At 43.0% G+C, this 25727-nt stretch overlaps 1 protein-coding gene and 1 non-coding gene across 4 annotated transcripts in view; one reads left to right on the forward strand and one right to left on the reverse strand.

The window, feature by feature from the left end:
* The window catches only part of CACUL1 (CDK2 associated cullin domain 1), a 38659-nt gene extending 14055 nt beyond the window's left edge, over positions 1 to 24604 (reverse strand). Inside the window, exons 1-4 of one of the 3 annotated variants that reach the window (XM_028730112.2) lie at positions 24003 to 24604; positions 19926 to 20052; positions 13246 to 13348; positions 2432 to 2527 (exon numbers count right to left, since the gene is read on the reverse strand). In XM_028730112.2, the coding sequence (XP_028585945.2) occupies positions 2432 to 2527; positions 13246 to 13348; positions 19926 to 20052; positions 24003 to 24381 (705 nt within the window). In that variant the 5' untranslated portion in view covers positions 24382 to 24604. The remainder of the gene's footprint in view (positions 1 to 2431; positions 2528 to 13245; positions 13349 to 19925; positions 20053 to 24002) is intronic. The other 2 variants (XM_077930282.1, XM_028730110.2) reach the window with 2 other exon arrangements.
* On the forward strand, positions 2107 to 2184 carry TRNAQ-CUG (transfer RNA glutamine (anticodon CUG)). The gene has a single exon. It is a non-coding gene; the product is annotated as a tRNA-Gln (tRNA).
* Positions 24605 to 25727: the final 1123 nt, after the last annotated feature.

The raw sequence follows: 25727 nt of genomic DNA on the forward strand, positions 1-25727 counted from the left end.
AATTCTACAGGATGTGGTATTAGGGTGTGAAAACAGTCCAGATCCAATGATCCTCAGGCTTGAGTGCCATTGGGAGATGAGAATACAGAAATTATTATATGAATCTAAGCGAGTGAAGTCTATTGGATTCAGCAGAAGCACACGGTTGATTCAGAGACAGAGCAAAACAAGAACCAAGACACTGAATCTGACTAAAGCAAAAGTTAACACACTGCCCACTTCATACTCCATTTAGAATCACTACAGACCTGAACATACCACCCAGAGATTTCAGCCAAATACAGGACACCTCCAAGCACTTCATTTTCTCTTGAGAGAGACACATGCTTCAAAACAACTTCAAAACGTTCCTCACAAAAGGTCAATTGTGAACTAGTATACTAGCACATATTCTGATAACACTAAAACCCTTCAGTACCGTTCAGAATTTTTATCATTTAGTCAAAAGTCATTAAAAAAAATCAAATCAAGAAATATTACAACACAAAAGAAAGGCTACATAATGACCAGGCTCAGGTAGTTTTAAAGGACAACACCATAATCTTTACAACATTCATTTTAGTTGTTGCCATGGCAAATAATATAACCCTCCTAATGTGTGTATCATTATTCAATACTATGAAGGATAGCTAATGGGATGCTCTCTAAAAGCAATGATACCAAGGATACCAGCTAATCAGTTTTCTGGTGACAGTTTGGAGATGTGCCTAGATCCAGTCATGGGAGTTACAAATGGCCTCCATGGACCAAGAGCTTTCTAACAGCTTAGCTTGGTTTGTCAGCTGAGATTTCTGGAAAGAAACATAAAAAGCACCTGAAAAGATGTTAAGTTACATATCTTTAAAGGCTCTTAATGAAACACAAGTTTGCATTGGTCCAGTGTTCTTTTAGGACTACAGATAACATGATCTGAAGTCAAAGGGTTATAAACATTCTCTGTGGTACAGTCATTTAAATCAAACAATTACTAAGCAATAAAATTATGGCACATATTTGTAAATCTTATCTGTGACCTGCCAATACACTTCTTTTTAAAATCTGAGATCTAGTAACAGTTGGCTCTACGTGGATAAGAGAGTTTTGACAAAACCCAAATCATAACTGTGCATAAACAAATCCTATTTTTGAGATGGTGTGTTGACAGAGGGTTGTTTTTAATTACAAGCTTATTTTGGTACATTAAAAACACAGCTAGAGCCAAAATTCAATAAATGAATGAAGTGGTCTTGCAATAATAAGCATTACAACTTCGGCTTCTCGGCATGGGACCAGCAAAGGAGATCAGAACTCTCTTGATATGCATAGTTATCAAATTTCTCAAATCGGTTTGCAATGTTTTAGCTGCAAGACATTTTAGAGCAGAACCCATCTAATACCCCTTCCTCATGTAAATCACATTAACATATGCAATGTAAGTGCATGTTTTGAATTAAATAGTCTGAATATGTAAAAAAAAACCACAAGAAGCAAACCTTACTGATCCAGGAAAGATTATGCAAGATACAAAATGTCTATAAATATGAAAGCCTGGTAACCCATCTGCAAAAAAATAAATGTACATACACACTTAAGCTTAACACACCAAGCTAATGGCAGAACTGATTCTTCCAAATGAGTTCTTATACCAATTTTAGAACACTCATGAGCAATGCTTGATGCAGTACAACCATACTCAACCCGAGTGGTTGCCATGCAACTCCAGGCACTTTTAGATGAGATTAAGTTAACTGTAACCTGAGTTATGCAAGCATGTCCTCTTTGCTGCACCTTTCTGCAATCCCTTATAAAGCCTCCCAAGCAGCCAAGGGGAAAACGGGCAAAAAACAGGTACGGGCAGCTTGTAAGAGCCAAACCTCATGGTTGCATTGCAGATTGACCAATGCTGCTGGGTTTCAATACCACCAGCCATGGCATGCTTCTGGACAGGCTGTTTGGGTTGAGAACAGAATGCACCGTGTTATGATGGTTCTGTTCCTAACTGGGTGGTTAATTTCAGAAGGTGGCGCTGGGGGATAAAAGAGTGCAGCACAGAAGTACCTCGGCACACTAGGCGAGGTTCTGTTACGGCCTGGGCTTTAATTAAACTGGTGGAATAAGTCCAAGTGAACCCCTGAGGGATAGCTCAGTTGGTAGAGCATGAGACTCTGAATCTCAGGTTTGTGGGTTCGAGCCCCACTTTGAGTGAAAGATTCCTGTGTTGCAGAGGGTTGAACTAGATGATCCTCGTGGTCCCTTCCAACTCTACAATGCTATGATTCTATTCTATGAGCAGAGAGAGGAAATCTGTGGTTCTAGCAGGTGATCATCCCACTTAACTCCCAATTTGAGTCTTCAGGAGAATCTAATTGCTGACCACTGCTATACCTCGCACCTAATCAGTTCCTTCCTTCCAGACTATGCACAATTTGAAAAAAATAGTCTAAAAACTTACCATATATATGAAAAGAGGCACAATGCTCTGTAATGCTCCCATATACTGTCCAAGTGCTATGTTAAACCTTTCGATGTAGATGTCTGGAGGGCTGGCCTGCAAGAAAGAAAACATAGCTGCCTTACTAGAATGAAGTAACCAGGTTGGACTTGCAGGTAAAAAACAAGACTAAATAAGGTGAAATAATACAATATCTAGGGTCATATTGGCTAAATGCACTACTAATTTGTCCTTAAGTGGGGGGAAAGAGCTTGCTCAAAAATTGAAAATGTGCAGGGAGAGCCAAAAAGAGCACCACTGTATCTGCTGATATAATATCATATTAATCAGTGATGGGTAGCCTGCAGCTTGCAGGCTTCATTAGGCCAGCCAGGATGTTTTGAGTGAACCAAGGACACTTTTCCATGCTTGGTGTCCTATGATGTCAAGTGTGGGAAAGTTCAAGAAAGAATTCAAGTCATGGCAGGAAAGAAAGAAAAAAATCTTCCTTTACTGCTATGAGTTGAAGTTTCAATTATCTGGTGTCAGGTGATTAGCAGGTGGTTGATTACGCTCACTTTTCCAAGTGGTCTGCAGAGTGCCACTTTCAGAAACCTGCTGTATACCAACAGTGAAATCACTCCATGAGTGCGTAACCTTATGTAACCAAATTGGGAAGTTATCAGCAGGCTTGGGCAAATCCCCAATGTTTGTAGGTAAAAAATGTGGTGGGCAGAGAATACTAAGGAAGGGAGAGGACCTGAAACCAAGCCGATGAGGACTGAGCATGCTCAGTAGCCACAGAATGTCAAATGTCTGTTGCAGGGGACAGGGGGATGGTATGGAATATCCCAGAAAAGGGCATGGCTGGCTGGAATCTGGAGCTGAGGCACTGCACCATAGTGGTCCAGGTTCTACTTGCTCCAGGTTTTATAAAGCATGAAGAACATCAGTACACACACATTCTATTAGACTTTTCAGGGGGGAGGGGAAATCCGGTTAAATTATTATTTATATTCAAGCAAAAGAATGTGTGTTTGTATCCTAATTTTCCTAAAGAGCATCTAAGAATTGTTGAAGGAATCATTATATCTGTACTCTATTCTGCACTAACATTACAATTACTGCAACACTTACTGACCAAGAAATGCTTTTAGCAATCATAATTGGGTCTTGATGACGTCAAGTGTGGGAAGGTTTAAGAACAAATTCAAGTGATGGCAGGAAAGAAAGAAAGAAAGAAAGAAAGAAAGAAAGAAAGAAAGAAAGAAAATCTTCCTTTGTTGCTATGGGTTGAAGGATCTCTTCTTGAAAGGGACACTTCAGAATATTCCAAGAAGTCGGCATCAATTTAATGTAATTATTTCTGTTCTGAGGAGGAGCATTTGCTCTTCCACTTGTAACTGAATATGCTGAATACACATCAAAATTCAACAGTAATTCTCTTAAAAAAGGTAAAGCATAAAACTCAGGCTCAACAAATCCCAAGTTGCATATGCAATTCATGGAGGGAAGCTTGTCTAGCACAAACTGATTTCCACTTGTGCAACAGGACTTCCATCCCTCCAGTCCTGCCCCTGTGTGCGCTCTCCTCAAATCTGTTCCAGAGGGTTGGGAGAACCCCTAAATAATGCCAAGAGTGTATAGGGGAAGAAGAGGGGGGAAGTCCCACTTTGCAAGCAGAAATTCTTGCGCAGACGCAACCCTGATGCAGTGCTATGCTAGATACAAACCAATACAACTATCTGAAGAACTCCCTAATAAGTTAATTGCTGACACTTAAGGTTTTTTAAACAAGCTGCACAATGAATTGGTGGAAATTGTTGCAACAGGCTAACACAGCTACGTTACCCCTCTGAAAATACGACTGAGAGTTAGTTTAATTTTTTTTTCAATTTAGTTTAATTTTGAATCACATCTGCAAAAACCAGAACCCTTTGCTTCACATATACCCTCTGCCCGCAAAAATGTTTATCCCATGTTGTAGAAAAGATTTCCAAAACCTAATGTATAATAGAGACAATCTTTTGGCATAAAAAAAATGTGATTCTCACAGTATTTCTGTCAGTTTTCCTTAGTATAGAATGAAAAGTGATTTTCCGAGACTGCTAAATTAAAAATTCATATAAACTGTGAAGAAGTTCAAAAGATACCTAGGGAGTTCTTGTATGCATAATTAAATTCATTATTAGATCAAGTGCATACTGTAACAACTTTCAAACAGACTTGCAAGGGCAACAGGTCTTCCAGCATTATACTTATTTTTAAGCACAAACTTTTTCAGCTGATACTTTCTTATTGAAGCATGTTCCTTTTTCTTCATTATATTCCTTTTCTTTTCCAGCAACAGTATTTAAGAATTGCCAATCTGTTTGCTTGAAATTTCTCTGTATGAATTATCATTATTCTTTTTAAAAAGTTATGCTTCACTTCTACAAGCTACTATACGGGAGGATTATTTCCAGCACTATGATTAGGGTACAAAGGATGGTTTTGCACTGATGCTGGAAGCCAAACCTAAGTCCTACCTTTCAGTTTCAAGTCTTAACAAGTTAAAATTACCCCTTCAGGATGAAATTACTCAATGCTAAACTCAAAATGAAATACTGAAATGCATTCAACCATTTGAACGGTTGGAAATGGAGAAAAACACCACAACATAAGGTCAACCAGAAAAAGTGATGATTAGCTAACATTTCATTTATATAAAGAAAAGATTAGTATCACCCAGAAAAGAAAGAAACTGAGGGTGGGGAGGCACAATTTTTCCATATGAAGGACTACAGAAATACAGTGGGACCTCGGGTTGCGAACGTGATCTGTGCGGGAGGCACATTTGCAACTCGCAGCATTCGCAACCCGCAGCGCCGCGTCTGCGCACGCGCGTGATGCGATTCAGCACTTCTGCGCATGCACAAAGCGCAATTTAGCATTTCTGCGCATGCGCGAGCACCGAAACTTGGAAGTAACCCGTTCTAGTACTTCTGGGTTCAGTGCGGTCCATAACCTGAAAACGCGCAACCCACAGCGTTCGTAACCTGAAATATGACTGTATCTAAAAACCTGCAAACCTCTACTAACACTGCTGCTAAGAACATCTTGCTCCAATAACATTTTTGCTTAAGATTTTGCTTAAAGGTAAAGGGAACCCAGACCATTAGGTCCAGTCGTGACCAACTCTGGGGTTGCGGCGCTCATCTTGCTTTATTGGCTGAGGGAGCCAGTATACAGCTTCCGGGTCATGTGGCCAGCATGACTAAGCCGCTTCTGGCGAACCACAGCAGCGCACAGAAACGCTGTTTACCTTCCCGCCAGAGTACCTATTTATCTACTTGCACTTTGACGTGCTTTCGAACTACTAGGTTGGCAGGAGCTGGGACCAATCAACGGCAGCTCACCCTGTTGCGGGGATTTGAACCACCGACCTTCTGATCTTCAAGTCCTAGGCTCTGTGGTTTAACCCACAGCGTCACCCGCGTCCCTAAGATTTTGCTTAACCGAGGTTCAATTCAACAGGTAAGATTAAGAGTTTTGCAAGGCACAAGAGCAGACTTCCTCAGGAGCTTGTGGACTCTCCTTCCTTGGAGGTTTTTATACAGAGGTTGGATGGCTATCTGTCCTGGATGGTTTAGCTGAGATTCCTGCATTGCAGACAGTTGGACTAGATGACCCTTCAGGTCCCTTCAACTCTACAGTTCTGTGATTAATTTCATATTTTCAGGGGAGAATGAAAGTTTGCCTTATGCTGCTTCTTACCATAAAATAATTTAAGAGGTGGCAATGGTGGGTATTTTTGCTTGTACATTATTTAACATGCTAGAAGCTTCATAATGAATGCCTTGACTTTCGAGTGCCTGCTTGTGTTTGGAGGGAGGGGACTGCCTTCCAGCAAGCCTTACGAGGTGATGATGGCTGCGTGCAAGGCTGTCTGCAGAGTGCTGGAGAAGTTTTGGACAAATTATTTTCAAGCAGAGCAGCAGAGAATTTTTGAAGAAGTTAAAGGAAGTTTCCAACCCGCCCTTCCAACCCATCCACTGTTCTACTTTAACAACAATAAGAATAACCATCCGTTGATTTCCAGTGTTCCACAGGCAGCATTTTGAAGTCCACAAACCTAAAGAAACATTAAGAAACCAGAGATACAGTGTGCACAAAAGTACAGAGACAGAGTACCATTTGGCCAACTTGGGGCACTTGGCTGACATTTCGTTTCACCATAGTGAGGGGTAAAGACATCTCAAATCACTTGCTATTCAGCCCTAGCAAAGGTGCTGCACACCTCTAGTAAAAGTATGTGCTCCTCTTCCTTCCAATCCACTGCATGCAGAGCTGGTGTGGGGATAGAGTGTGTTAGAGTTCCTGCTCCATGATTGCAGTCATGGGATTGTTGTCTATCACATGATGGTGTACGTTTTCATTCCACAGAGTGGGAAGTGACGGAGACAGGATATTTGTGTCACTGTGTTCCGTGAAGTGGGACTATTGTCCTTTGCTCTTTTTCTCTTTGCTGTCTGATGCTAGAGAGAGAGGGAGCCATGTTGTAGTGCTCCGTGCGTGTTTATATGTAAATAAAGTAGATTAGCCAAAATGCTGAGTTACTGAGGTCTGTTACGCAAACCGCGAACACTCTGCAGATCCCTAAGTGTGCCGGTGTCCGTTGGCATCGGTCGCTGTGATGTTCGGGCAGAAGAAAGCTTTTGAAGCTCCCAAACGATCGACCAGGAGGGAGAGAACATGCTAGTCAGGCATGTGTCTCTACCAGGGTCCTATTTGAGAGTAGGACGAGCTCCTGACAGAGAGGGGCTTGCCAAGGACCCCATGCCCCTGAAAAGCAGAAAGGCAAAGACAACCTATCTCCATCTTCCCCTCCACAATTTAGAGTTAGGCAGGAACGGCAGAGTTGTGCCTTATTTTGGCCCTCCACTTACATCCAGCAAGGATGGAGCCAAAGCAAATCTGCTCATCTCTGGGGCTGGGAAAAGGGGACAAGAATAATCTCTGCCCCTGCAGTTCCATGGTTTGGAGGAACTCTCAGATTTTGTTACACTTGCCTGAAGATGGCTAGGCAGTCACTATGGAAACCAAGATTGAGCCCTGCAGCTGTTTATGTATATATTTTGACAAAATGTTTGTTTCATTTTCTTTTTCCCTTAGAGAAAGGATCCCAAAGGGGAAATTTATTTATGCTGCAGACATATATGCAAAGTAAATTCAAGAAACCACCCGCATTTCCATTCTTTATAAAATGCTGAATAAAGCAGTCCTTCTATCTGAAGCAGCAGCAAAACGAAAACCTAGCATGTTCTCTTTGACAGAAAAGCCAATATATAGTTTTGTTCACTGCACTACCTTTCTGATTAAAAAAAGTAAGCAGTGTAGACAGCCATTTACCAAGCAGTATCTTATCATATGCCTATATAACCACTTGGTTAGCCATTATTGAATGTCACCACACTGTGCCTGAAGGACATGATACTTCTTTGCCTGATAAAAAAAATCCAAGAAAAAAGAGAAATTGCAATATTCTCCCTACCTCTTGGTAATACAGTAAAACCAAACTACATGCCACGTGGATATATGCAAATAGTTAAAGTTAGTTACCAACTAATCAGTAATATGAGTTTATTATGAATGTTCATATATAGCCACCCAGGGCTCAAACTAAAGCCATAGTATTCTGACATAGCTCAATGGAAGACCAAAAAAAGAAAGAAAAATCACTCACAGTAGTTCCACTATTCCTAAATTTAATGTAAAAAACAACAACAGATAAGCCCAAGTATAAACTCTGAAGTGTGTGTTCAACACTTTCAGTGTTTAAAATTTCTGTAAAATAGCAATTCATGTATTTTTAATTATTTCTAGTTCTTAGCAAGTGACTCATAGAGTCAACCTAACTGCTGTTGTCTAAACCAGAGCTTTCCAAACTGTGTGTCACGACACGTCTGTCGCAGCAGTGTGTAGGTGTGTCGCACAAACACTACTCGCACTCCTCCCGGGGCTGGAAAGGGGTTAGTTTCGGTTTTCTAGTAAAACTTTATCACTGTGTCGCAAATGATGCACATCTATAAAGTGGGTCACCAACATGGAAAGTTTGGAAAGCTCTGGTCTAAACTCTGGTAACCTCCGGGCTAGACAACTGCAATGCATTGGGGCTGCCTTTGTTTTTTTTTTTTTTAATATTTTTTATTGCTTTGTTTTCCAGGGTCAAAGTACAACATCGATACATCGTCAATAACACAACAAAGGGGCTGCCTTTGAAGACAGTTCAGGAACTGCAGCAGGTGCAGAATTTGGAAGCCAGGTTGCTCACTAGGACAAGATGGTCCGAGTACATAAGATCAGTTCTGGCAGAACTGCACTGGGTCTTGGATGTACTGTACATACAAACCCCTGAAGTGTTTTTCTCAGGCTGTGCTTCAGATTCCATTAACATCCATTATAATACAATATGCCAAGTAGACTTATGCAACCTTTCTATGATATTTAGACAACTGATTGTCATCCACATCTATCTCCAAGACCTGTTGAATGCTTACAGATGCATAATGAAGGAAGGGTAATTACAGAGTTGTTACTATGCTAGACCAAACCTAGCAGTTACTATGTGACATAAAGGGGGGAGGTATCAGGCATAAGCTGTATCTAGTGTAGTGCATGTGGAGGATAATAGGGAGGTGATAAGAGATACAGAAAATAGTTAGTATGGAACAAAGCTTCAGGTTCTGTAAATCTATGAGACAATCTAATGCACAGGAAAGCTACGAGGTTTTCAAAAGAGAAAATCTATCTTGTCTTTTCTGCAGTTTAAACAGTATTCAGACAGTGAAAGCATTCTGCTGCCACCTACAGTACAATTTACAAAATGGAAAACCCTTTCCCCTCCCTTAGCTGGTGAAGAGTCCACAGTAGACCTCATCTATTCAGGCTGCTCACTGCAAGTTAAGCTCACTTGTCACTAGTCACACAAAAAGCAAAATTAGTACTTCACTGCACTATATAGAAGAATGGGATAAGAGCTGAATATTATGAAGAAATCCATCGAGTGCTAAAATAATGACAATATTTAATGTTAAATGAGAGATAGGCAAAGACTCTCTGAATGATATATTACATCCTGCAGAAAGACAGAACATTCCTCTGCGGCTGTCACAGATCACGCATAAGCTTGTGCCAACCTATGAAAGGCAAACACATTCAGCTTTAACCTGCTTATCTTATCCCTACCCTCCCTTTCAAGCCAAACCTTGCTACAGTTTCACCAGTGCAAGATTGCACCAGCAACAACTCTGGCCTCATCTTGGATACTGATCAGCTCCTCCTATGATTAAGCAGGCCCCTTCAGAATTCAAGCACCTTTACCAGCGCTGGGAACTAGGAAGAGGAATCACCAAAATCCTAACACAAACAGAGGAAAGGAATGAGCTACAGAAATCCTAGCACTGTGAACATTTTACACACAAACGTTCTCCCGTTTGCTCAGGCCTGGGCAATATGCAGTTAGTTATGTGGTGAGATCTTTAAGCTCACTTTTCCAGTCTAGAACGGAGCAATCAAGGCAGCTTCTATCTAGTCAAGAGAAATAAAAACAGGATGACAAGAAGGGCAGTGAATGAGAACCTATGGCCCTACTCCACAGGTTGGACTGCAACTCCCATAATCTGACCACTGACTTTGCTAACTGGCACTGATGGAAACTGAACTCCAGCTCCAATGAGGAGTCTCACAGGATCCCAATTTGTGCCATAAAAACAAAAAATTGTTAAACAAAAGGGGAGGTCAAAAGTTTTACAAATAAAAAATGTATTATGGGACCTTAGGGTGAAGGGCAGGTTAATAATTAATAATAAGAATCAGAATAAGAATAGCAGAGATATGTTAGCCACTCTCTGCTATTAATATTATTAAGCAAATCACATGACAGAAGGAGTTGTGCTTTCTGGGCACCACAATGAAACAGGTGCTGTCTCATGTTCCTGCCAACCTGCATCGGATATCTGCTGAAGGGAAGGGTATAAATCTCTTAAGTAATAAATAAGTACAGTTGGGAAACCATACATAAACACAGGTCTTTCTGGTTCCCATGAGTATCTCAATGTAGATCCAAGAAACATCTTGTTTAAAAACGGCTGATTATTTAACTTGTAAATACTTACAAACGGACACTTGCTGCTGCTGCCTCAAAACATTCAGCTACCAATGTTGACATTTTGCAATGAAGTCTTTAACAAGTATAAGGAAGCACTACTTTTAATAACTAATCACGATGTTCAACCTTATTCCATAGGAAAACAATACGCGAGTATCTGAACATATACTGAAAACAGTATCTGAAAACAATACGCGAGTATCTGAACATTTGAATTTACTAGGGAATAATGCTTCAGAGGCACAATGTGCTATCCAGCGGCAAGTTTTCTTTTTAGCAAACAACCTTTATACACTGACACTTCACACCAGTAGAATCATTGCCAATAAAATTGTGTGATGCTGAAAATAAGATTTACAGATTATAGAGTGTGTGTCTAAATAATTAATTCATGAAAAAGCATCAGATTACATGTAAATTATGGCATCTTGTTAAAGAAACTTAGAAGTTGGGAGTGAATCATGTTTACTTTCCCATCTCTATCAGGACAGAGGAGCAGGGAGAAGACTGGAAGAGGCCAGAAAAAAGCTAGCCTTTCCCATAGTAAATGCCTGCATTTTTTTTAAGCGGCTTGCCACACACTTTTCTGTTCCTCTCCTTATGGGAATATTCATTCCAAAGATTGACAAATTGAGATACAATAAAATCTGATATGTGGATCAACATATTTTGGGGGGTGAGCAGGCTTCAGGGCTGCAAGATCCCTGATCTGAAGGCACGTAAGACCACTACCTTGCTGAAATAAAGCAGATACCTGGATCTCTGGCAGGTACTGGATAGGTACCTGCCAGAGAATCACATGTTCATCTCCTTGAACACGAGGGTACAAAGGTGGGATCCAAGTGTAAAGTTTGTATTCATTTATTTAGCCAGAACATTGGGGTGCAACAGTAAAGCCAGTCACAAAGCAAAAGCCTGGGAGAGGCCAGGTAACTGCAACTGCATGTTGGATACCACAAGCCATACATCAGGATGACTATAAGAGGCACTACACCTGACCCCAAAAAATCTACACAAAAACTACATAAAGACCTACTGTAGGTACGGTGATTAAATGTATTAAGGCTTGTGCATTTAACATAATACAAACTTTATATGCCTATCAATCTCAGCATCCACCTCTGAAATTTATCCATATCAACCTCTGCCTTGAAAGGCTTGCAGAAAAGAAAAGAAAGACCTAAAAACCCTGTTTCCAACGGGAAGGAAGCCTAAATTCAATGCTGATGCAGAACTCTTGCACTGCATTGCATCACTAAGGACTGAATAGTTTAATGAAATCTAATAACAGTTAAATTCAAAGGTTAATCCAAGCATCTATCTGAAATAACAGAGTAGTATTTGGATGATGTTCACAGCAGAAAATGCAGATTCACAGAAGATAACTGGCAGCAGCAGCAGCAGCAGCAGCAGCAACAAAGGCAAAAGTAAAAACAAAGCAACACAGATTTTTTAAAGGGATTTGATTTTTTAGAGATTTTTTTGAAAAACAAAGTCATTTTTACAAAGGACATTCAAAGCCAGGAGGAAGAGCAGACAGAGACCAAGAAGAGGTGACTGCAGAAGCAGAGGGGTACAGTAGGCCATGTCTACCCTGAACCAGGTTAGACTTCCGTTATGGTGGGGTCTGTAAGCATATGCCTTTCCCCGCTCAGCCAGTACAAGCAAACAAAAGATAGTGATGGATTAAAGGGAACAGTAGTTGCAGCAGCTGCTCTCAGGAGTCCTCCTCCATTAAAGCCCTACATTCCAGTAAAGAACCAGTAAACATGCATGGGGATAGGAACTTCTAGCCACTTCTCTCATCTTTCTCCAAGCCCTGAGTAAGAAATTGACTTAACAATTTTTCTTATTACCACTCACTTTTATACTTTTTCTCTTAATGTACTTCTTTCCTTTGCACCTTGTTGCCCAACTTTGAACCACGAGTGTAAACAGCTCTACATGTTTTAATGTATAGCATAGAGGTATTAGGATATTTGTAGCTCAGTACTGAGGGTAGAACTAAATGCTTGCCCCCATCATCGACGGCAAGCAAGAATGAACAAAAAGAAACTTTTATACTCTAAGAGAAAGGGGAGCTCCTCTTAAGATGGCAATGTCACCCACAAGTGACATTGGCTAGGTAAAAACAAATGTGTATCAGCAGTTTAAGTAAGAAGTCAGCTTTAAGTCAAAGCTGAAGTTCTGCGATGGATTTGTGGTCAATCCTAAAACACAAAGGAATTTACCCAGGCAAAAATATAGTAATGTCTGCTGCTTTGGGAGCAAACAATGCACTTTTGTGCTGACCCGGGGTAGGTTACGATGTGCCATAATTAACCACTAAGGAAATGTTTTTAGAAAATTTAAATATACATTAATAATTGCACTGGTTTTGGCTCACTTTTATGTTATCCCAGAGAAGTCTAGAGGTCTAAGAGTCAAGAATATTCCATTGCATCTATTTCAACTTTTGGTTCATGACAGTTTTATAAAATACAGGACCTAAGCAAATACAGTGAAACCTCATTTTGCTAGAGGAATCATTCAAAGGTTAGTGCTCTACACTCACACATTACACATAAGGTTTAGTTGAGTTCTACATAAGTAACAGCTATGATAACAATCATTTCAAATGATCGGTGGCACACTACTCCCAGTAAAATGCCAAATCCCAGGAAAACAAAATTGTGCAGCTTCTTACCTGCAGCTCCTTTGAGACTCTCTCTAAGTGGTTAGTTATCTTTTTTATTAGGTCACTATACATCTGTTCCGAATGCTGCTGGCACACACATTTATACACACAACTGCAGAAATAAATACAGGAACAGTGATGAATTGACAACAGTTTGCAGCACAGGGGGGAAAAAACAAGAAATGTCAAGCCAGTAGAAATTCTGCTTAAAATTAAAAGGAAACTTCAGCAATACGCATCCTAAACAAAGACCCTATTTATCCAACAAGTTTTGTAGCAGCCTACTACCTGTGCTCCCTACAGACAGCCTTGCAAACATTGAAAAGCTAAGGCTGCCTCATATATAATGTTTGGGATTTTAATAGAATAGCTTGATTGTATCAAATTGTTATGGAAAGCCATCAAATAATTATTCACATGACTGGAGTCTGTATTAACATGGGCCACTTTCTCAAGCTATATGCAGTTTAACCACAGCTTCATCTAATTCTTTCAAAGAGTCTTTACTTCTGAACATAAAGGTATTCCTGTCAACTAATTTACACTTTCCCTGCTAGGCACAGAATGCTGGTTTAAACCTACAAAGCCCCACACAGCGCAGGACCCCTATACCCAGTTCTCTCATATGAACCAACCAAGCCCCCAAGGTCATTACAGGCCTTTCTGTCTGTGCCCCTCCAGCAGAAGTCTGGAGAGTAGTTACAAAAGAAGAAGGGGTTTTCAGTGGTGGCCCCCATGCCAATGGATGCTCTCCCTAAGGAGGCTTACTTTGCACAGACTTTGATATTATTTTGGTGTCAGGCAAAAGTGTGTGTCATCAAGAGGCAGAGGAAGCTTGAAAATAGGCAGGAAAGTAGAGAAAAGTACTAGTCTGAACACCCCTTCAATGTCTTTCACTTTAAGCAAGTAATCTTCACTCCTTTATTTTACTCCTAGGCACTTAAGTGCAGATATTTTACTGCTACTTCTTCGGAGCGGATTAAGTTTTAAAGGTTAGGTGATCGTATAACATTTGTTGGGATGATGAGGTTTCATTGCTTGATTGCTTAAAGAGTTATTGATCTCATCATTGTAGTGAGTTCTTTTACAGTCTTTAAACTGTTGGTTTTGTATGTGATATTGTTTATAATGTATATTTTGACATCACCTTGAACTGTTCCATATAAGGAAGATCTAAAAATCAAAATAAATAAGGCTTAGACTAATCTAAGCTAGTATTTGTTGGCTTTCCCAGCAATGCAAGCTACAAACCACAAACAAAATAAGTAGCACAGAAATACCTGCACATTACAAGGATTTAAAGATGCTATTTCTGAATGGAAACTGACAGTTCTGCCGTTAGTAGTAACCACATTTGGGCAATCATCTGTGATCAATGTTCCATGACATTGTTCCTGATGAATAACCTTTGGACTATAATGTAACTTAAATAGAAAACTATCTTTAGAAAGATTTTTTCCCTCCAAAAGCATTTTATTTTAAAAATCCAATTTAAATTTTAAAAAATCTGATTTAAATCCATTTTAAAAAAAAACATTGATCTACCCTGCTTTCCTGCCTATTTCCAAGCTTCCTCTGCCTCTTGATGAAACAAATTTTGCACAACAAAACAAATGGTGTGAAAATATAAGCAAGTCCCACTGAACTCAGAAAAACTTGCATGAAAAGCTACTGGTATAGATTCCACCTAAGACGGCCAACATTGGAAGTGGTTCTGTTCTGAGCACCTATCTAAAGTATGGCTGAAATTCCATCAAAGCCACAAAACCTTAAGCAGCATAAAGCTGTTCCTTCATCTTGACCTAGAAAATACCACAGATCAAGGGACATGAAGCCACTTCAGATCAAGCCCAAGTAACAAACCAAAGAATGCTGTTTTAGAAGTATTCAGACCTTCACCAATGTGGCCTGAAACAAAAAGAAGGTTGTCTATGATCCTTCGTACCCACTTTGGAGCTATACAGGATAGCACCTTCATCACAATCCCTGCTCACACTGTCACTGACGGCAGGACAACTACCATGATTCTTCATATGCAAATCAATGGAGACAAGAGGATCCATGCTGGGTGTGGACTTCTTCACTGTTGCCAGCCATTTTCAGGGATGCAATATTTATTTTCTTTCTCTGGCAACTGCCCCAATGTGAACCAGCAGAGAAACTCCTGCTCACATTGACAGTGGCTGTCATGTAGTCAGCAGGTGGACATCAAATGACTCAGAAAATCAAAATCAAGGCTGTATCCTGAGTACAAGGTGAAACAGGTCCCACCCAAAGTACAGAAGTTGCTTCTGAAGCAATTTGTGTGTGTCTCCAGATCTCTACTACATATCGCATCGATTTAATCGGGCTCAAAATTGAAATCCATTGAAAGTTATTATCTATGTAGATCTTAACATCTAAAGCCTTTATTGCCAAATACTACTGCGTTTAAGAACTTTCCAAAATTGCAACAGCAGCAAAACTATACACGGGGAGTATATCTAGTAATGCATGCAGTGTTCTCAGATCAAAAGTAAAATAGTAAAATGAAAACAAAATTATATTTAAATAACAATTATAACATGTGGGACTCCAAAATGCTTCATTTGAACTTTTAAGTACAGTGGAACCTCCGTTTTTGAACATAATCCGTTCCGAAAGACTGATCAACTTTCGAAACATTTGAAAACCGAGGCACAAAGGGCAGTCTGCAAATTTACAGAGAAAATTGAAAAAAAATACAGTGGTACCTCAGCAGAAGACTTCCGATGCACGTTAGAAAACAGAAGCATTTACTTCCGGGTATTCGGCATTCCGAGTTCCAAAACATTCATCAACGGAGACATTCGAAAACCAAGGTACCACTGTATTAATTTCAGAAACACAACTACCACAATTCTCAGATACAAGGCCATAATCATTTTTCTACTAGAGTCCTTCCACGCCAAATCACCTGATTTTAATACTTGACTGTGCTCTCATGACTCAGATTTTCTTCAAAAAAAATTATGTGTAGATAACTATGAGATAATCTCAAATTAATTTTTTAAGATTTTTTTGGTCCAAAACTGGGCACAGGAGAATTTTTTTAAAAATTCGATTTTCACATGATATAGATTAACGCAATTTCTGCATCAGCTTAGGAAAAAACCTCCTGTTTTGCTTATTTTTCAACCAATTGGGCTTATTTTGGTATCAAAATAAAGCTAATTTTTGTCTCTTTCAAAAGAAGCTATAAAAATAGTATTACGTGCCACAGAAAAGGTTCACCGACCATTCAAAGTGAATTTTAGTCATTTTGTACCTTGGTAGGTTCAATAAGCCATAGCACACAAACCACAACTAAGACATGTACCATACTTTTTTTGTAGAATGGGCTAACCGTCAACTTGTTATGTTTTAAAAATCAGAAGGGTGTTTATTTGGTGGTAATGAAATATTTTAAAATTAAGTTTTATTAATTAATTAATAATAAAACCCCATACGTCTTGGAACCCTTGTTCATTTTATTGTGTAAAACACTTCTGCAATGATATGGTCAAAGCTCTTTTGTTTCCCATACGTGTAATATGGTCAATGGTGCTGTTTTGGCCACTGTATGCAATATGATGTTTCTGAATCACCAAGGAAAAAAATGCATTATTTTTTTTTTACTTTCAGATAAAAAAAGTCTAACAAGTTTCTTGTGAATGAAATCAAAGCATTTAGGAAATAAGTCTACGTGAGTGTGCCTGTCCTTAACAGGAAAAAAACAAAAACAGCAACTTGCATTGGAATGGATGGCAACATTTTCATGAGTGAGCCTATCTTAACAGGATAAAGCAACAGAATGAAACAGCTTCACCAAAATAAATGGGACTAGTGTACACCACAACTAAATTTATATCGATTGTGTATAACTCTGTATATCTCCCTCTCTTCAGCCCCATGTTAGAATTCCCAGCACAACAGAGGAAATGGAAGCACATGCATTCAATTTCTTTGACACTTGGTACATGACAGTACCCTGATCCATATTTTCAAAAAGTGAGTGGTCACCTCCACTGTCCTTCTCTGAAAGATAATTTTACAGTGGGGCAGATGAAGCACAAGTCAGATGGTGTCAGCTTACAGCAAACAGAATGCTGTTTTTAGACACTGGGCTGCTTTTAGACAAATATTTGGGTGAGCAATAGAGAAAATTGGTTGGTCATGGACAAGACCCAAACATCTCTCGGCCTCACATGGAGTCATTGCAAAGCTCCATGAGATAAGCACTGCAAACCACTGTGTGTACACATAGCAAGTGACTAGAGATGAGGAAAGTAGAGGATAACAAAGAATTTAAGTTTAAGCGCCATGGGTATTCTGCCAGCATTACAGCTTCTGTTCATTTCCATGGGGTCCTCCAGTAAACCATTATTCTCAGCCCATTTTATTGAGGGTTCTCAACACCCCCAGTGCCAAGCTAGTGTTGCCATTAAACCTGTATTTGCTATTTGAATCAGAGTTGAAGGTACCAACAACCCAATCCCTGCCCAAAATCACCGAGCTCCTTTTAACTAAAAAAGGCCACTTCATATCTCTTGAGGAATTATTGTAATCCAGACTGTATTTGGCTGGCCCTTGAATATTCCATAAATTTTCACAATCATAGATGATCCAGGAACTATACCTAAGACATCAACACACTCAGAGATTCTGAGTCAAGGAAATAAACCGGCAAGAGTTTCACTGAAACATAATTCTAAATAACCTTAATGCAGTCCTTGGAACATTAAAAACCACCCAGCAATACAAACAAAGAACCCCTGGGACAAATCATCCCTAAGTGATGGGTTGAACATATCTATAGATCTGTCCCAATGGAAGAGGGAAGAACTAGGTAACAGAGGTGTAGGGATACATGATAGCTATTCTAAGAGCTGAAAGCATCATAGTGGAAAACATTATGCCAGAGACATTTGGAGAGAGACACCATTTATAGGTGTTTACAGTGGTACCTCGCAAGACGAATGCCTCGCAAGACGGAAAACCCGCAAGACGAAAGGGTTTTTTGTTTTTTGAGCTGCTTCGCAAGACGATTTTCCCTATGGGCTTGCTTCGCAAGACGGAAACGTCTTGCAAGTTTGTTTCCTTTTTCTTAACACCGTTAATACAGTTGCGACTTGACTTCGAGGAGCAACTCATAGAATGCGGTGTGGTAGCCTTTTTTGAGGTTTTTGAAGACTTTGGTGATTTTTGAAGCTTTTCCAAAACTTTCCCAACACCGTGCTTCGCAAGACGGAAAAAAATCGCAAGACGACAAAATTCGCGGAACGAATTAATTTCGTCTTGAGAGGCACCACTGTATATGACAATACTAGAAGATTCCAAGACAAGATGGGAGAGCTGAAGTGTTTGGTTTTAAAGAACAGCATAGATATACCAGGCATAATGGAAACCTGGTGGAACAAAGAGAACAAGCAGCACACAGTCATCACTAGATTCAAACTCTACAGAAAGCACAGGAAGTGCATCCTAGGGATGACACAGCACTGTAAGTCAAAGAGGACATAGTCAAAAAAGCTAGAATTCCCAAAAGGGACAGGCTCCTTTACAGAACCACTGTGGCTGACACTAGTAACTTAACTGTTAGGGACATACTGTCATCGCGCACCACCCGAGCTAAAATGGTGAATTTGGGATTGTAAATCCAAATCAAGGAAGCATTCTAAGGAGGAGGTGATATAGCAATAGGAGACAAATTACACACACATTAACTGGGTGATTGCAGTCAGGGATGTAAGATTTCAGGATGCCCTAAAATGTCTGCCCTAATGGAGCTGAACAGATGGGAACAGACACAAGACTTAAATTTAACTGGTAAAGAGGGGATGTAAAGTCCTGTTGAACCAAATGCATACTGTATGACAATGCTATCAAGTTCAACATATATGGAAGTGGGGAATTGCCAAGGAAACTGAAAGCAGTCACACACATACACTTCAAAAGAGGAACCTTCTCAAAATTCAACAGAAGGGTAAAAAGGGAAGTTGAAAGGGAAAGTCAAGAAAGTAAAACCTCTTCAAAATGCTTGGGAGTTATCTAGCTCAGCTAGAATGTATATAGCATTTCAGGAATTAGTGGTGACTGGCCAGGAAAGAAATTTTGGGGTCAATGTGGATAGCTCAATGAAAATGCTGACCTAGTGTGAAGCAAGCAGCTGTAAAAAAAAGAGAATTCTGTGCTAAGGATCATTAGGAAAAGGACTTAAAATAAACCTGCCAATATCATAACACTGTTATAAAAATCTTTGTAATTCTGCATGCAGTTTATTGTAGAGCTGGAAAAGATGCAAATAAATAAATAAATAAATAAATAAAAATGGCAACCAAAATCATTAAGGGGGTGGTGCAAATCCCTTATATGGAAAGGTAACAATAGAAGCAGCTAGAAGCTTTTTCTTCATTTTGTATGCATAACCCAAGATTACTTGAAATTATTCACCTTAGTTTCCAATAAATGAAAGGTTCAAAAATGTGTTACCTGGTTCATTTTTTTATTATACTTTTACCCTGCCTTTCAACCTTAAGTCTTGAAATCTAATATTAAAATGAACATTGTTACCCAAGAATGCAATACTAGTGCATTAAAAGTAGCTTCTGTGCATACAGTTGATATACAGCAAATGCAAAATGCAAAATAATTTATTCCAGAACCATACAAAGCTTGTAAAATTTTCTTACCTGTATATTTGTTCATAGGAGATGGGGATGTAGTCACCAGGACACTGAGTTAAAAGCTGATCTATGGCACTATCCAACTTTGGCCAGTATGTGCTCTTATAGTCTTCTATTGTTATAACATTCATTACTACAAGAGAAAATAAATCATCTTAATGCACTTACGGAACACAATGAAAAGAATGATAAAATAATTGCACCAACATTCTTAGCAACATCTGTAAAGCTGTCTTAAATTTAAATAATCTCTATAATGCAAAAAACGTATTTTTTGAGATGCAAGCAACGCATTTTTCACTGTGATACAAGAACAAGAATTTGTTCTCATCAGTGTGCTAGAGACATTAATATGTTTATTTCAACACAAAACATGTTTAAATACGAGACATTATACATTTGCACCTAACCCCAAGCCAAACCATGGTGAAATGTGAACAAGCATGTGGGTACTCAAAAGAAAAACTGGAATTGAGCCATGGTCTGGATTAGCATTACATCTCAATCCACATTTATGGTCCTTTTTGCTGCAGACAAATCATGAGCTATAACCAAGGTTTGTTCTTGTCTTACTGCTCATTGTTTGTGTGGTGGGGAAAATTCAGATGTAACAGTAAGGCAATCTATGGCTTGGCTCTGAATAGTATGGCACTGGAGGACACAGCCAAAAAAGCTGATAGATGTTTGCATTCAATTGCCTCCTGAAACACACAGAAGTTTACATAGCAATTTTCCCAACTCAAATATTTATACTTTTCTTAGTAAAACAATAGGGCAAACAACATGCACTTCCATAAGCATGTGTGTGCACGCATGCAAAAGTAAATGCACATTGGGTAACTTTTTATACTTTTATGTTGTTGAATTGTTTTTGTTGATTATGTTTTATTGTAAGCTTCTCTGGAAACCTACTGGTACAAGAGGCATTTTATATAACCCAGTTTTCCAAGCACTCCAAGTGCCTTGCACACTTGATTAAAACTATCCTTCCAACTACCCTGTAAAATAAGCCATATGCAGTGCTAAACATAACAAAATGGTTTGGGGATTAGGTTATTTGAAGGACTATCTTATTCTGCATAAATCTGACTGTTGGTGTTCAGAAGAACTGTACAGCCAAAACGATACCCACATATGTAGCCAAACTAGGGAGGGCAGCAATTCATGCACACACTGTGATGATGTCAGGGAAACAGTTTAAGCAGTAAGAGGCACCATCCTCATCTGGAGGACATATGGTGACAGGCATATGAGAGGAGTCTCTAGCGTGTATAAGCACACAAATTCATGTCACCAGAGATCAGACAGATGTCCCATAGTTGGTATTCTCTCAACATTTCCATGTGTAGCACTTTTTAACTGTGGAGCAACTTGGACAATAATCATAAACCCACAACTGAAGAGAGAGCATCAGCGCCTCACCTGTTAAGACAGGTACAACCAGAATCCCATCACCCTAGGACCCTCGTACATATGGGACCGCCTCTCCCGGTATGCCTCACGGAGGACCTTAAGGTTCATAAACAGCAACACCCTAGAGGTCCCGGGCCCTAAGGAAGTTACCGTATTTTTCGCACCATAGGACGCACTTTTTCCCTCCTAAAAAGCAAGGGAAAATGTGTGTGCGTCCTATGGAGCGAATGCAGGCTTTCGCTGAAGCCTGGAGAGTGAGAGGGGTCGGTGCGCACCGACCCCTCTCGCTCTCCAGGCTTCAGGAAGCTATCCGCTAGCCGTGGGAGACCCAGCTCTCCCACGGCTAGCGGAGCGCTGCATTAATCCCGAAGCTTGGGGCGTGCGGAGCTCAGCGAGCCCCAAGCTTCTGGGTGCCGGAAAGGTCTCCGCTAGCCCTGGGAGAGCCCCGCGACGTCGCGGGGCTCTCCCAGGGCTAGCGAAGCGCCGCGCTAATCCCGAAGCTTGGGGCGTGCGGAGCTCAGCGCGCCCCAAGCTTCTAGGTGCCGGCAAGGTCTCCGCTAGCGCACAGAAGCTTGGGGCGCGCTGAGCTCCGCACGCCCCAAGCTTCGGGATTAGCGCTCCGCTAGCCGTGTCTAGGCTGCGGATAGCAGCCTGCTTCCCAGAGCGTCGGGCGCCCTTAAAGCAGAGCTCCAGGCGCTTCGGGAACACATCCGCAGCGTGGGGAGCCTTGCAGGAATTCCCCACAGGGCTCCCCACGCTGCGGATAGCAGCCTGCTGCCTGGCGGGTGGGGCGCCCTGAAGCAGAGCGCCCCTCGCGCCAGGCATACATCCGCAGAGTGGGGAGCCTTGCAGGAGTTCCCCACAAGGCTCCCCACGCTGCGGATAGCAGCCTGCTGCCTGGCGGGTGGGGCGCCCTGAAGCAGAGCGCCCCTCGCGCCAGGCAGACATCCACAGCGTGGGGAGCCTTGCAGGAGTTCCCCACAGGGCTCCCCACGCTGCGGATAGCAGCCTGCTGCCTGGCGGGTGGGGCGCCCTGAAGCAGAGCGCCCCTCGCGCCAGGCATACATCCGCAGAGTGGGGAGCCTTGCAGGAGTTCCCCACAGGGCTCCCCACGCTGCGGATAGCAGCCTGCTGCCTGGCGGGTGGGGCGCCCTGAAGCAGAGCGCCCCTCGCGCCAGGCATACATCCGCAGAGTGGGGAGCCTTGCAGGAGTTCCCCACAAGGCTCCCCACGCTGCGGATAGCTGCCTGCTGCCTAGCGGGTGGGGCGCCCTGAAGCAGAGCGCCCCTCGCGCCAGGCATACATCCGCAGAGTGGGGAGCCTTGCAGGAGTTCCCCACAGGGCTCCCCACGCTGCGGAGAGCAGCCTGCTGCCTGGCGGGTGGGGCGCCCTGAAGCAGAGCGCCCCTCGCGCCAGGCAGACATCCGCAGAGTGGGGAGCCTTGCAGGAGTTCCCCACAAGGCTCCCCACGCTGCGGATAGCAGCCTGCTGCCTAGCGGGTGGGGCGCCCTGAAGCAGAGTGCCCCTCGCGCCAGGCAGACATCCGCAGAGTGGGGAGCCTTGCAGGAGTTCCCCACAAGGCTCCCCACGCTGCGGATAGCAGCCTGCTGCCTGGCGGGTGGGGCGCCCTGAAGCAGAGCGCCCCGCCCGCCGGACAGACATCGGCCAGCCCCACAAGCTCGGGGGACAGCAGGGAGGCGCAGCGCCACTATCCCGCTGTTCCTCGACCTGGTTCGGTTTCCCTGACCTGCTTTTGGGGGGGAAATAAAGGGGAAAATTTTTTCCTTTATTTCCCCCCCAAAAAACTAGGTGCGTCCTATGTTCCGGTGCGTCCAATCGTGCGAAAAATACAGTAGATTAGCCTCAACCAGAGCCAGGGCTTTTCCAACACTGGCTCCAGCCTGGTGGAACGCTTTGTCTCATAAGACCAGGGCCCTGCGGGATCTGATTTCTTTCCGCAGGGCCTGTAAGACAGAGTTGTTCCACCTGGCCCTTTGGCTTGGAGTCAATTTGATTCCCTCCCCCTCTTTCTTTTTTCCTTTCTCCTCCTGTGATGAGGCTGCATTTTAATGTTGTATTTTAATCTTGCTTTTAATTTGTATTCATTCAACTTGTTTTTATTATTGTTAGCCGCCCTGAGCCCGGCCTTGGCTGGGGAGGGCGGGGTATAAATAAAATTTATTATTATCATCACCCCAGGGAGCAACTGTCGTTATTACACACACACACACCCTGCAAAAAAACCCCATCCTTTCACTAAGATGCGAGGACAGAGCAATGCCACAGGGTTTACAGGCCGTAAACTGAATGTTGGTTTCTGGGAGCCACTATTTGCGGAGGACCCTGCATGTGGGCACCCTGGGACATCTTTGGGTGGCCACGGTGAGAACAGGATGTTGGACTAGTTGGGCCCCTGGCCAGATGCATCAGGGCTTTTCTGACGACCTGAAAAAAGGGCCAATGGGCCGGGATGCTCCGTGCCTGCCCCCTTAGCATACACTCCTGGTTCTGCAATGAAAGGGGGAGCTGGAGCCAAGCTGGCCTCCCCTGCTCAGCCCCAACAGATCGACCGTGATGGGGGCGGGATGGAGGTGGCGCAGAACAAGGCCGCTTGGGCCCCGGCCTCCCTTGGCCAGGAGGGCGGCCCTTTTCGGCCTCTCTCTCACTCACAGAACTTGGAGGCCGAGGGGTTGATGTTGAGGTTGATACTGGAGCCCCCCTTGACCGGCGTGGCTTCGCAGCCCTTCCCTGGCCCGTTGGCGGCCTCGGACATCATGTGGATCTCCAGCTCCTCGTGGGGCGACAGAGAGGCCCTGTGGGGCTCCCCGGGGGACGCAGAGGCCGGCCGGCGCCGCGTCTGCCCGTAGCTCCCACCTCCTCCTCCCGCGGCTTCGGCCGCAGCTTCCCAGTTGTTGTGGTTCTGGTCGTCCATTAAGGCCTCGTAGCTGCTGCTGCTGCTACTGACGCTTCCGCCTCCTCCTCCTCCGCCGCCGCCTCCTCCTCCCGCTCCTCCGCCGCCCCCCTCCTCCTCCATGCTCTCCTCCTCCATCCCGACAGGCCTGGAGGGGCCTGCTCTGCCCGGGCAGGGAGGAGGGGGCGGGCACGGAGAGCGCCACCTGTCACAATCGCCTCCCGCCCATCGCCGAACGGCGCTGTCGCGTCTCCAGGTTACGCGGAACGGCGAGCGGCGGCAACGGCTGCCTTCGGGGTGGCTCACTCCGGAAGCGGATCCGACCCTGGCAGCCGTAAAGCGACCGTCGCCCGCGCACCTCTCTTTCCGACGGCTCTCCCCACCCCTAAGCAGGAGTTTGCGGCACAGCCCGGCCCAGTTAGCTGTCGCGGGGCATGCTGGGAAATGTCGTTTAATGATTGGCCTCCCCGCCATGACACGAGAGGCAAAGGATTCCAGGAAACCTCGAAGCTGCTATAGTACTAGGGGCGAAGCAGGGGCGGAAGTGGTAGAAGAAACACTCGTCTTCTTTCTCCGCCTCCCGCTTTCCTGTTATGTTATGGGGTGCTAGATGTTTCCAAGCCCCAAACTGAATATTTTGTTGGAGGAGAGCAATTCTGAAGAGTGAGGAAAGCAGGCTCTGTCTAACACATCCATTTACAGTGCAGGGGGCAGAGTTCTTTTTTAAAAAACCACAAAGCAGATGGTCTCTCGTTACCCCTAGTTCAACCACAGACAAACTCGGCCCTCCAGATGTTTTTTGGGACTACAACTCCCATCATCCCTAGCTAATAGGCCCAGTGGTCAGGGATGATGGGAGTTGTAGTCCCAAAAACATATGGAGGGCTGAGTTTGCCTATGCCTGCCCTAGATGCTCACTACCTGCTACAGACTCTAGTTGGTTGGCTCCCCGCCTCCATTTTGCTTTCCTTGGTTGCTGTTCATATTTGAGGGCACCCTGGGCAAGTGGTGGGCTTCCTTTTCTAGCAGGCAGGGGCAAGACTAGGCTTTATTTCACCTGGGTCACAAACCCAGTTTGGCGCATACACCCCACACTCATTTGTGTACACAGGCTGGGAGCCTCAACAGTGCCCCTTTGGAGGCTTCACCTGGGGCAAAAAAACCAAATACCATCCCCTGCTAGCAGGCTTACCTCCAAGCCATGTTGGACATCTTCCTACTTACACATTTCCCACAGTGGCACTAGATCAGTCTGTGGGCAATCAAAGGGTGACTAGGTGCAGCTGCCTTTCTTGCTCAGTGTGTTAGTCTTAAAAAATAAAGGGGGTCCCAGGGTTGACATCAGCTGTGGGCCCTGTTGGCACTGCCTAAGTATGCTAAGCAGCCCTGGTGGCTATGTTCAGTTGTTAAATTTATTGCCCATTCTCCAACAGCAGGTCCCAGGGCAGGTTACAGCAATTTAGAAACTCATATAAAAAACAGTT

This window comes from Podarcis muralis, chromosome 6, assembly GCF_964188315.1.
Source record: "Podarcis muralis chromosome 6, rPodMur119.hap1.1, whole genome shotgun sequence".
Lineage (NCBI taxonomy): Eukaryota > Metazoa > Chordata > Lepidosauria > Squamata > Lacertidae > Podarcis > Podarcis muralis.